This window comes from Conger conger, chromosome 5 (assembly GCF_963514075.1).
Source record: "Conger conger chromosome 5, fConCon1.1, whole genome shotgun sequence".
Classification (NCBI taxonomy): domain Eukaryota; kingdom Metazoa; phylum Chordata; class Actinopteri; order Anguilliformes; family Congridae; genus Conger; species Conger conger.
Window position 1 is genome coordinate 18,723,965 of NC_083764.1, and position 12,722 is coordinate 18,736,686.

Below are 12,722 nucleotides of genomic sequence, written 5' to 3' on the forward strand. Positions count from 1 at the left end.
TCAAAACTCCTGGTTATGTACATGCACTCATTGTTACATAGAACATTCTACCACCACGCATTTTGTGTTCTAAATGTGTTTGACCTTGACAAATAAGCTTTAGTGAATGTTTTTTCTAAATGACAAACAACCACATCCTTATAGCTTGGTACTATACTCACACAAACCAAACTCAGTTGATATAAAAGGGCAATATATCAAGGTCATGCTGACAATGCTGAAGGTGGTAGTTCGTTTTTTTTTTTAGGGAACCCATCATATTGAACGAGATGTCAGTATGTTTCATACAAATTCAATTTCTTCGTGCCACGCCCGGCCCGGGCCGCGCTGATGCTGTTCTTAGTCGGTGTGTGGTGAAAGAAAAGGGGCCAGGATAACCATGGCAATGGTGACGTATCCCCCTTGCTCTAATTGGAGGAAACCCCGTGGCCTCAGCCGCAGCCTACAGGCCTGTCGAACATGCACCGTAAAGCCCGCCTTCTTCCCCCGCGCTTAACTCCCACTGGTCAATAATTTGAATGAGGAGCGTTGACCGGTTGAAAAAAACACGGTTTCATTGGGGTTCACCTAAGTCTAACAACGCCCTGTTCCTCAGGTTCGGTTGAGTGGGATGTAATTTTTTTTTCCCTCTTCAACCTCAAAGCGGATCAATTTGGAGGAGCTGAACGGAGTGCTTGAAGGTTGGAAAGTATTTTGTTTTGGTAGCTTTTGACTGTATTATTTTATTATAATATTACAATACAACCCCATTCATATCATTATTATGGGGTTTGAAAAGAATGATCAAATCCGCTTACTAGCTACTTATTTGTGACCGCGATCTACGAAAAACGATGCATCGCGGCTCAGTTTTGCCGCATCCATTTTGACATTTCGAGCTGGCTCTTTTTGGCTACGTTAGCTAAGTTATATAAAATAATTGTTCTGTGGATGACTATGTTTTGCTGATTTTTATGCAAGATCATTATTGCTGTTATTTCGCCATTAACGCATATTTAATTTTGCCTGTTGGAAACATGGAACCGGTCTAAAAACGTCACTGTCCTTTTTTCAGCCATTTGACAATGGACTAACGGTGCTGGCTAACGTTACTTTGCTTGAGAGGCTTCAATATTTAACTTGGTACTAGGCAGCTGTCTATCTAACGTTCGTCAGCTAACGATAGCCATTTATGAAAATAAATATTCGATGTGGCAATACCGTTTTCAACTGTACGTGGGTTTAACGTTAGGTAGATTAAAGTTAACGTTAGCTAGCTAACTTGGATAATGGGCTAGCAGTCTAGATAGCCCCTTCATAACGTTATCAACGAACGTTAACTTGGTTTGTTTGGAACCTCGTTGTAACTAACGGCAACTTTAGTTTAGCTATGTTGACGTTACTAACGTAACTTGATGTGAAGTTGGCAGATGTTAGCTAGTCTATATTGTCTAGAAAGCTGGCGGTAACAATTGATCCAGCTAACGTTAGCTGACCACACTAGCCGTACTGTATTTGTAAATGGCAGGTACCCATTTAGCCAACGTTAGACCGCTGCCTATTGCTAACGTTAGCACGATGTTGGCTTGATAGCTACAGATGGCAGGCTAGCGCGGAGGCGATTTTGGATCTTACGATGCACGCTCGTTAATTTCCATATTGGTGAAATATGATTGACAGGTTTTGGTTTTCTGCCGTTGATCAAAGTAAGTTAGATTAACTTAACTTGGCGAGGAAATTAACGTTAGCTACATCAAATTTAGTCTAACGTTAGTCTATTTGCTGCCTAGCTAACAATCTATCGTTAGTTTTCCATAAGAATACTTCTAATCAACTAGCCAACGTTACTAGTTATCTGTTGGTCTAAGTTAAGTTACCTCGCTTATGAAATGAATGGATGGGTGACTGGGAGTAATTCTAGCTAGTAGTAGTAGTAGTAGCTTGTTTCATATAGCTAGTTTTGCAAACGACTCTGGTTAGCTAGTTTGGTTCTAATGTTATCTTTTGGCGTTAGCTAACACATCACTGAGCAATATGTAATTAACGTTATTTGACGATTATTGACTAAACCAGAAACGTCATCAGCTAACAAGTTGATTGGTGTTTGCTTGCAAACCTGATGTGTGTGTTGTAACTAGCTAACTTGCGTTACCAAAGGTTAACGTTAGAAGCGACGTTTACACTACAGTTAACTAATAAAATTACTTTCTATTGTCTTTCTAGGTCTTCGAAAGGATTCGATTCCCTCTCACTCCACCATTTTGCTAGCTAGTTAGCTTGTTATATCTGCCTGCTTTTCCCCTCTTCAGATTCTTTTCTCCGTTCCCTCTCTGGACTCATTAGTAAATTGCTTTAGTCAAGCTAAAAACACGGTTTTGAATAATTAAGCATGGATAAAACGGCGGAGCTTATTCAGAGGGCCAAACTGGCAGAGCAGGCCGAACGCTACGACGACATGGCCACTTGCATGAAGGAGGTAACCGAGCAGGGATCTGAGCTGTCCAACGAAGAGCGAAACCTGCTGTCAGTCGCCTACAAGAACGTGGTCGGAGCCCGAAGGTCCGCCTGGAGAGTCATCTCCAGCATCGAGCAGAAGACCGAAGGCAGCGATAAGAAGCTTCAGATGGTCAAGGAGTACCGGGAGAAGGTGGAAACCGAATTGCGAGACATCTGCCAAACCGTGCTGGTACGTTCAGTACTTATGTTGATTGAAAGTAGTCGGTAAAATACTTTCTAAACTGAGGCTGCTGGTTTTGCATTTGGGGGAACTCATTTGTTTGGCCCTGAGGCTAGACTGTCACTCCCCTTACAAAAAAGTTAACATTACAACGTGCCGCAATCGCTGGTTTCTAAACTACATCCGTATTTGTTGTCCTGAAATTACATTGCATACATTTAGCAGAAGCTTTTATCCTGAATGGCTTTCAATAAAAGAAAACAACTATGTGCAGGAAATGGAAAGTGGACCAAATATGCACATGTAAATAATTATGTGAACTAGAAATAGGCAGTATCTAGCTTATGTTCCCAATTGGTGCAACTCAGTTGGACAAGTGCGCCTTGGTTATTCAAAGTGCGGTGCACCTGCTACGTTTGTGGACTTTGACCTTGCAAGCGTGCTGGCTGATGTTTTATCTCTAACTACAAGGAAGCTCTGCACTGTTGATCTGCATAGCCATGCTGCAGTGGCATAACTTGCCTTCCCAGGGATCAACAGTCATACAGCATATGCAGGAATTTGCAGCTATGGTCTGTGCCAGATTTGGAGCATAAATTCATAGTTTCAAAGCTAAAATGTAGTTTAAAAAAATCTCTGCAGAAGCTATTAAATAACAGTTTTTAAGGACTTTTTAAGGATTTAAAATAGTTGACTGTTGAAGTAACATGCACACTGGCTAATATGGAAAAAGGTGCAATAGGCAGATTTCATTGCTGGATTGTCTTTGACAAAATGACATTTCAGTCCTGTAAATTGGTACAAATTTAGGCCAACCTGAAAATTAAATTTGTCAACCATGTACTATCATTCCACATCAAATCCGTGTTAAATTCATGTCCGATGTTTTCTGGTGATGGAACTTGATTGGCTCATTTATGTTTATGATGATATGATGGGCTAAATGAAACTCTGGAATCTGGAACCTTGGTGGGAAGAAGGGATGACCAATCACATTTCTGAATGAATGCTGATAAGATTTATTGGCTGTTACAGCAAGGCTATAGTTTAAGGAGGCTGGCTTTTTCATCCGCTGTTGTTCACAAATATTTCACTGTGACGAGAACTAGGGTCAAAGGGCACGTGATATGCTTCCTGTAAACCAAGCTAATTTTAGTACCCCTCCCCTGACCGTAATGAATGAAACATTGTACTCACAATTTCTATATTGGGAACAATGGCTGTGTCACATGACGGTGCAATGGTCTCACTGCAGGGCTGGATTAGTCAAGGTGTGCTTGAGTGGGAGGGGCTAAGCGCTGCCACTTCTTGTGGCTGATTCCCACGTGCCCCTCGGGTTTGCTTGTTTAATTAAACTCGGGTTTAATTGCGCATGTCAGAGTTCCTGTTTTTTGACATGATGCGTGAGGCAGGTTTATGAGCACAAATCGTGCCTGGGAGATGACGGGCCGCACGTTCTTACTTTGCTCGGAGCCCATTTTGTATTGGATGGATTTAAAGGCCCACTCGGATCTCTTCCTGGTTTTGGTATCTAATGTGGCCACAAAAGAGCAGTGGCGCATATAGATATATATTTTAATTATATTCATAATTTTTATTCCATTCCCTAACCTCTCCGCCTCCTGTGGTCTCTGTGTTAACATTTAGCATCATCATCTGACAATTACACTAAAACTGCGTCACGTTGCGTGGGAAATCGCGTTACAAACGGCGATATTACTGGGATCGGTACGGGACAGAAATGGGATCACGCCCGGAGCGTGCCTGCGGAATCCCGCCCGGGCTCCGCGCACCGCGCTTGTGGCGGATTAGCGGGTTTGTTTGTGCGAGGCTCAGCCCTGCTGTATGCGCTAATCCCCTCTGAACCCTGGGCCCTCCTTGACGTGAGGAAACTCGGCGTGCGGTCGTGGGGGTTGTGTGTGGGGGGGGGTTTGAAACGCTCGCTGCCGGTCCGTAGGCGGGCACAGATGGAGGTCGGCTGACGATTGCGGGGGAAGCCACAGTCGCCTAAGCCCCTCGGCAGGCCGTGAAGGTGGCGTTCACCCTCGGTGACTTCCAGGCCGTGATGATGGATGTGAGACTGGTGGGTGTAGATACGCATGGAACAAAGGCATTTTCTAAAGCTACCTTTTGAGGCGCTCTCTTTTGGGTGCATAGTGCACGCCACCCTGCACAAATGACTTTCTGCACACGCTGGCTTGGGGATTTCTGGAGCATTTGAGCATAAACCCCTACCCTTTGGCTCTATAATAATTTAGGTATGTTTTATTTGCATCCGCCGATATTCTAATGCCCGGGGTAGTGGTTAAAACGCTGTAAAAAGGCATGTTGGTTTTCACGTGCTGTAATGTGTGGCCTCAGGGACGGGGCGTGTGGTGGCATGAGCGCCGGGTGGGGGCCGACGTGCCTTTGGCGACAGCCGCTGTGCTTCTCACTCTAGTCTGACGGCTGGCAGCCTCTTCAGATGTCCTCTGGGCTGACTGAGTGTTTCCAGAGTGTTTTCTGAATGTTTTTTCAGAATTCTTAGTCTGTGTTCTAGAGCTCTTCTATAATTGCTTTCAATTACCAGTATGGTTCCATCGGGATTGGAATGTTCAGTTGAGAACATTCTAGTCATGCGTTTGGCCATATGCGGCCAAACGATCCGTACCTGCCCTTTCTGTAAGGCGGTAGCCTTGTTGTCAGGTTGCTAAGGACGTTAAAGCGACGCATGGATGCGTGCGATCTGTTAGCTGGTCCCCAGAGCTTCGGGGAAGCACCGATAGGGGCTCGGAACCAGGGGCAGTGGCGTGAAGCCGGTTTGTCAAGCTGTGCGAGGCGGAGAGCCATTTCCTCATTCCTCAAGTGCGTTATGATGGGGGTGGGGTGGAGTGGGGGTGAAACTGCGGCCGTCAAGACGTCCGTTTCCTTGACTGCAGGCTGTGCCGCAGTGACAGGCTCTAGTGGAGGGGAGGAAACCGTTGGATGTCGGTAAAACTGCAGTACGCTGCCCTTTGGTTTTAAAAGGGAGTTTATTTTTTTTATTAATTTATTTTTTTCTCCTCCCATTTTCCCCCCTCTTTTGCTTTTTTGCAGTGAAAATGATGCGCTTAAATGGATAAAAAATGGAAAAACTTGCTAAGTTTGCAGAACGGCTCGAAGCGAGCGTTTGCGGTCGGCTCACGGGAAAGCAGAAGCGGTTCGAGAGAGACCCCGCCCACCGCCAGCCTCCTATCGAAACGTGGCTGACACAGGGGCGGAGTCGCTCGTGCGTGGTTAAGCTAGAGGAAGCAGACCCGCCACAGAGCGGCCGTGGGGGAGGTATTCTTACCTATGCAGGTTTCACCGCTTCTCAGGAACGAGCCCCTTGTTCTGTTGCAAGATTCAGATGCATGGCACCTTCCTCCTCACACTATCTTTGCACACGGATTCTTGTTGGCGTAGGCGTTATGAAATGAGGTTTCCAGCACTGCTGTAATGCAGTGCAAACAAGCCATTCAGAATGCTTTTTGGAACATTTTTTGGATGTATAGCATGTATACGGGACACAATTTGTTGGTATTTATTCTCAGGATAATATTAACAATAATGTCTATTTAGCAGTGCATGTCTGATATGTAAGCATCATTCAGTTGTGCTCAATGATGATTTTTACATTTTGGGCATTTAGCAGACGCACTTATCCAGACTGACTCCGAGACTAAATTTCCGCATTAAATCGGCTTATCTGGATATTCAGGTTAAGTGCCTTACTCGAAAGGCGGCACCCCAAGCTATTTTTTTAATTTATTTTTGTATTACTTGCTGAGCTGCATTCAGGAAAGGGTGTATCTACATCTTCCTGTTTGTACAGAATGTGGGGGCAAATCAGAGTGCGTTCATACGTTCAGGAGGTGTTCAGGAGGTATGCAGGAGTTCAATTCACACACGCTCCCTAGCAGGACCCTCGCACTCTGCATGGGCGTGTGAGAATCCGTTGTGTCAGAGTCGCTGTGTGTGTGTGTGTGTGTGTGTGTGTGTGTGTGTGTGTGTGTGTGTGTGTGTGAGAGAGAGAGAGAGAGAGAGAGAGTGTCGCTGGGGGTGTGGTTGTGTGTGTGTGTGTGTATGTGAGTGAGTGAGAGTCGCTGGGGGTGTGGTTGTGTGTGTGTGTCAGGGTGTGTGTGTGTGTGTGTCAGAGTCGCTGGGGGTGTGGTTGTGTGTGTGTCAGGGTGTGTGTGTGTGGGTGTCTGAGTCTGAGAGTCGCTGGGTGTGTGTGTGTGTGTGTGTGTGTGTGTGTGTGTGTATGTGAGTGAGTGAGAGTCGCTGGGGGTGTGGTTGTGTGTGTGTGTCAGGGTGTGTGTGTGTGTGTGTCTGAGAGTCGCTGGGGGTGTGGTTGTGTGTGTGTCAGGGTGTGTGTGTGTGGGTGTCTGAGTCTGAGAGTCGCTGGGTGTGGGGGAGAGACTGTCGACTCAGTAAGTTATTGTCAGTGTACATTGGTCCCCCCCCATGGTTTCACTGGGATAGCAGGGGGTCCCTCCAGTCTCACACATTGCACACCGCTGTACTGTACTGTGAGTGTACCTCTCACCCCGCACAAACTGCCGCTTCTTCCTGCCAGGTTTTAGGGGTCGCAGGACAGTCGGACCACAGTAGCTTTCAAACCCGCCGTTCACGGTGTCGTGAACCCGGGACAGGACACGACCCGATTCCGCCGAATTAAGCCACTGCGTGATTTTCTTTGCACATGGGATAAGATGCGCTTGCATCAGACTTTAAAAAAAGCTTCAGCCAACGCTAAAACGGTAGCGTGCGCTCTGGGCCTCGGTCTCCTTGGCCCAGAAAACTCCATGACCGCCAGCGAGCACCACACCTCCCGTTGGCTGCATGCGCAGGTCTCCGCAGCTGCTCCTGTGCAAACGCCCAGCCCCAACCCGTCTGTCTCGCTCCGCCTTTTCACATCCGAAGAACAGGAATGGCGTCAGGCACGCGATGATCGCGGAGAACACAGAAGTGTTCTGCCCCAACGTGGCATGCTCTGCAGGTTCTGTGCACGAGGGAGGCTTTGCCGGTACCTCCGACTAAGGCACTCGCACCTTGTTTTCGGAGGGTTGTCCCAAATGGTGGTGTTGGGTATAACTAGGGAGAGGTGATTGCGAGGTCAGTTAAGTTGGAGGGTGGGTCCTTGGAGGGTGGGTCCTTATTCAAGTGATCTCCGTGATCCCGGCAACTTGCTAGGGTCTTCATAATTTCTCTCTCACTCTCCTCTCTACTCCTCACATTGAAAATGCTGTTATTTTTGCTGTCTTACAATCTGCTACATTTCTAAATTTTTACTTGGGGCAGCCTGTAGCGCAGTGCGTGACTGGGACCCGCAAGGTTGGTGGTTCAATCCCCCGTGGAGCCACGATAAGATTCCCACAGCTGTTGAGCAAGGCCCTTAACCCCACATTGCTCCAGGGGGCACGGTCTAATCCTGCTTAGTCTAATCAACTAAGTCGCTTTGGATGAAAGCATCAGCTAAATGACATGTAATGTAATCTTTTGTATGTAGTAGGGTTTTTTTTCTTAATCTAATTTTGCTGGAAAAAGTCTTCATGCTGGAAGGAGACCATTAGATTGCTTGCACAATTGAAAACACCCCCCCCCCTTCTGTCCCTAGGACCTGCTAGACAAGTATTTGATCGCCAACTCCTCAAACGCGGAGAGCAGAGTATTCTACTTAAAGATGAAGGGAGACTACTACAGATATCTGGCGGAAGTGGCCTCAGGAGAAAAGAAGGGTAAGTGTCAAGCTGCATCTACTGTTCTGACCCCCTGTCCCCCTGACCCCCTGGGCCGTCCTGAGTTTGAATGCAACAACTCAACATTTCTGCCTTTCTGTGCGTGCGTGCCTCTGTCAAATTAGTATTTGAATATAGAATGTTTCCACCTGTGAAATGGCTCCCTTTTTTTAATAAACGATGCAACCTACACTTTGTGAGTAGGTAGGCTAAATATGTGCCAGAACGGTGCTTGACGATGCTTCGGAGGTGTGTGTTATAATGCAGTCCGTCCATCTGGTTATTCTAGAAAAATGCGCCCAGCTCATTCTAGCTCGCACGAAAGCTGGAAGTAGGCCAGAGTTTTCCGCGTTCCTCTCGTAGGGAAATCTAATCTTGCGTTTATCGTAGTTCACGGCACGCTCGCGTGCGCATACATGTCCGCAGTGCGTGCCTGTGCGTGCATGCGGGCGTTCCAGTACGTGTGGGTATCCGTGCGTCCTTTTGAGCTTTTCGCCCCAGCGAGAATAGAAGGCTCGTTATTCGTTTTGGGTTTTTGATTGGTCCCCTTCACATGGAGTGTGCTGGCCCCTACGAGGCCCCTGAGAGGCCCCTGACACGGTGACTCAGACCCCGCCGCCCTCTGCTTCAGCCGCGTCCTCGTCCCCAGGCCGCTGCGCAGCTTTTCATGAGGGCGGGCTCTTTCCCATCACGTCTTTCGTCCCCTTTTTTTTCTACTCCACGCTCCGCCCATCGGGAGAGGCTAGGAAAAGCGGCAAGAAAAAGAAAGTAAAATGGAGAGCGTGAATTAGGCTGGCTAACGGAATGCTCCCTCAAACGTCAGTTCGTAGTTCGTCAGTTACAGAGGTCGATCTATATGGCAGGCTTTCGGAAAAAATGCTTCTGCAAAGGATGTTTTTCTTGCTCAAAGGACAGATTGGGAGTTCTAGCTCCTAGAAGGAACATTGAATGTGTTGGAATGTCTTCAAAGATGCTGGACCTCGATCGATTTCCATGTCAGGAGCAAGTAAAAGAAAAAAGAGGAGAAAAATAAGCGATTTACATATTCGGCAAAGGGCAAACCACGTTTGGTGGGCGGCAGTTAGAGATTGTATGTGCTTGAAATCAAAAAATTTGCCCTCTTGTTTTAAGGCAAGTGTGACTCAGATGGAGATGGTTATGTGGCCAACTTTTCTCATTTCAATTGGTAATTCTCCAACCTAAAACCAAATTGTTCTCACAGGAGGCATGTGTCCAGTCCTGCAGGGTGGTAAAGCTGTAGTCTTAATGGTTTGAGCCGAGGTAGAATCGCTTGTGTGTTTGTTTCATGCATTTAGACTCGTTCCGCAGACGGCCCGGTCAAAGCATGCTGGCCTCGTAGCCGGTTACCCGCCGGTTAACCACCTCTCCTCTCTAGCAGAGACGATAGAGTGCTCACAGAAGGCCTACCAGGAGGCTTTCGACATCAGCAAGAAGGAGATGCAGCCCACGCACCCCATCCGCCTGGGCCTGGCCCTCAACTTCTCGGTCTTCTTCTACGAGATCCTCAACTCCCCGGAGCAGGCCTGCAGCCTGGCCAAACAGGTGGGCATCCCGGCACGCGAGCCAGCTGACGATCGAGGGCCAAGTGCCCAGGCGTCTCCGCCTTACGTCTGGCTAAAAGGCAGTCTCTCCACCACATCCCTGTTACTCTAAGAGCCGGTTTCATGGACACATTGAGCTTAATCCTGGACAATCTCCATTCAGAATAGAATTTTTAATCTGTCTCTGAAACTTCCCCTAACCGGAGTAGGGGGTGACCATAGGAATCTAGCCCTGTCTCTGAAACTGGCAACTTCTGGTAACTGAAGTTGCCAGTTCGGAGAAAAGGGAAACAAAAAATAATAAAATCCTGAAGTACTGCAGAAGCTAGAGTAAAGTTCTGGTCTTATTGGACCAGAGGGGTGTTTGTGTTGTGTCCCAAGTCACTGCAAGCTCCATGGCATGCATCCCTTCAATGCACACACTTTTAATCCAGGGAATACTGTACACACTACTTCATTTGGTTTTGCCAGACTTGCGAGGACAGAGTGCAGTCTATTTTAGGGATGTTCGATGCTGAGTTTGACTGACACGCTGCCTACACGCTTACCTGTGCTCCGTTCGTCCCGGCAGGCCTTCGACGAAGCCATCGCTGAGCTCGATACACTGAACGAAGACTCGTACAAAGACAGCACCCTCATCATGCAGCTGCTAAGAGACAACCTCACAGTAAGTGTCGTGTAATTACCATGGAGAAGGAGCACAACATGGTTGTATTTTACCCCTCAACCTGAGTGAACGCTTGCAGAGATTAAGTATTTCTTGGACCATTTGGTGTGAAATCCATTCAAATTAAATGGATACAGATGTATCAATAGATATAATATACGTATCTTTCGCTCACTAGTTAGTTTTAACTATAGAAGCTTCATCAAAAACTGCCCTGCACATAGCACAGTAGACTTGAGTGAGTCGAGTTTCTTCTGTGTGAATGCGGGGTTGCAGATGCGGGATTATTTTCCCCATCAGTAGCTTTATGTGCCTATGATGCGTTACCAACCATCTGCACCAATACATGGATGTAGATGTCCCAGCCCAAATTGGTCAGCTGGAATGTACAGCTCCATCTGGTGGACAGTTTAAAAATGATGTTTTCTCCAAAATTGGCGCGTAGTCTTGGGCAAACCAAAATACAGCTTTTTAATTGTTAAGCTTGATGGACATCCCTAAGCCATAGTAAAGTGTACATTTTGGGAAGACTCTATAGTCTCTGGCTTTTCAATGCTAATATTGACACGGAAAGATGTTTGAGTCTTGTTCTTGTGTGATGGAATGTGTTCGTTCTTTGGGAGTCATTTTGACCTGTCTTCACTCTTTCCAGTTATGGACATCGGACAACGCAGCGGACGAAGGAGAGCCCGGTGAAGGAGGCGAGAACTAAAACCGCACAAGGGGTCATCTCCAAAAAGAAAAAAACTAAAACTTTGAAAAACGAAAAAAAAACCTTTTTACACATCTTCATTCCTTATCGTTCCACTTAAAATTCTTCTAGCATTGAAAAAAGCCCATCATTACTGAAGGAGCTGTGAGAATTCAGATCATTCGCTGTTTTCACACTGCTACTTTTGGAAAGAAAGAAAAAAAAAAGAATTTAAAGTATCTCTCCATTCCTTGGTTTGTGTTTGTCCTGGCCTTCCTGATGTGCAGTCTCTGCTGTAGAAAAGTATTAATAGCTTCACTTTATATTGACATTTACTTCCAATTTCAGATGAGAAAATTGCATTACAGGACTTGCGTGTATCTTCAGAAAATCTGTCCAGTGAATTTCAAACGCAAGCGATTGGGAAAATGGTGGTGCGGAGGGTGGCTTGATTCTTAAATGTTAGTGCTCCTCATCACGTCCCCCTTACAGATTCTCCATCAGGTTGTCTGGTAGAGTTACAGCAGCTGACGTCTAATGAATGATTTAGAAGGCCGAATGACCCTGCATATGCTGGCTATAAGACTTAAGGCAACCTGTCCTCATTGCTGTTATGGCGGTCGATGCCTGCCTTGGCAGGCAAGGCAGCAAGCTGTTCACAGCAAAAGCAAGTGCTTTTCATCAATAACTTTGAGGTCTCCTTTTCGAAGGTCACGGAACACTCCTTCCTAGTTATATTCACTTCAATGTGTTACTTTGTAGCATGTCTGACTAAAACAGTGGCGCTTAACGAAGACCAAAAAGACGAATAAAATGACAAAAAAATAATAAAAATAAAAAGTACATGCATGTCCTTTTAAAAGTACACTGGAATGAGAACCAATGCTGTATACACCAAGTCCCAGTGTTTGGTTTAGTACTTTTCATCGCAGGTTTGTGCACATGTGAGAGGGTGTTTGGTTTGTCCAGTGATTGTCATTTAGAGATTTGGACCACTATTGTGTTTTGCTAATCATTGATTGTAGTCCCCAAAAGCCTTGTGAAAATGTTTAATGCCCTATGTAACAGCTATGTAACATGAATAAAAATGACATTTTATAAACCAGAAATATGAATCTGTCTAAATCTGTCAATGCCATCGAAACATTTACACATATTACATTTTGGACTGTTATTTAAAAACAGACCTCCATTTCACAGGAGGAAGTGCTTAACATTTCCTCAATGTGCAGCTAAGCAAGGGGAAATGTGGTCGCCTAATTAAAACTGGCTCATCACTTGGTTACCTAAAAGAATAACTGAATACTGTACATGCTTCCATACCTGTAAATGGAATCTTCAACTTCTATTACAAGAATTCTGCTTCACATTCAGATGGATAGAGACATACTGACCACATTCTGCCTTG

General features: G+C 46.0%; 1 protein-coding gene across 2 annotated transcripts; it reads left to right on the forward strand.

Moving 5' to 3' along the window:
• Window positions 1-522: 522 nt before the first annotated feature.
• ywhaqa (tyrosine 3-monooxygenase/tryptophan 5-monooxygenase activation protein, theta polypeptide a) lies at window positions 523-12,423 on the forward strand. Of its 2 annotated transcripts, none has more exons than XM_061241640.1 (6): window positions 523-680; window positions 2,203-2,665; window positions 8,274-8,394; window positions 9,791-9,957; window positions 10,528-10,623; window positions 11,276-12,423. In XM_061241640.1, exons 2-6 carry the CDS (start codon window positions 2,369-2,371, stop codon window positions 11,333-11,335), a joined length of 741 nt encoding a protein of 246 aa, XP_061097624.1. In that variant the 5' UTR covers window positions 523-680; window positions 2,203-2,368; the 3' UTR covers window positions 11,336-12,423. The 2 variants fall into 2 exon arrangements, with proteins under 2 accessions (XP_061097624.1, XP_061097625.1); XM_061241641.1 differs by having other exon boundaries at window positions 9,794-9,957.
• Window positions 12,424-12,722: the final 299 nt, after the last annotated feature.

What these genes read in the sequence shown, in the direction of transcription:
- ywhaqa (XM_061241640.1), top strand. Translation starts at nt 2,369, where the DNA reads ATGGATAAAACGGCGGAGCTTATTCAGAGGGCCAAACTGGCAGAGCAG. An exon ending in ACATCTGCCAAACCGTGCTG is followed by an intron (nt 2,666 to 8,273) that starts GTACGTTCAGTA and finishes TTCTGTCCCTAG; the next exon opens with GACCTGCTAGACAAGTATTT. An exon ending in TGCTAAGAGACAACCTCACA is followed by an intron (nt 10,624 to 11,275) that starts GTAAGTGTCGTG and finishes CACTCTTTCCAG; the next exon opens with TTATGGACATCGGACAACGC.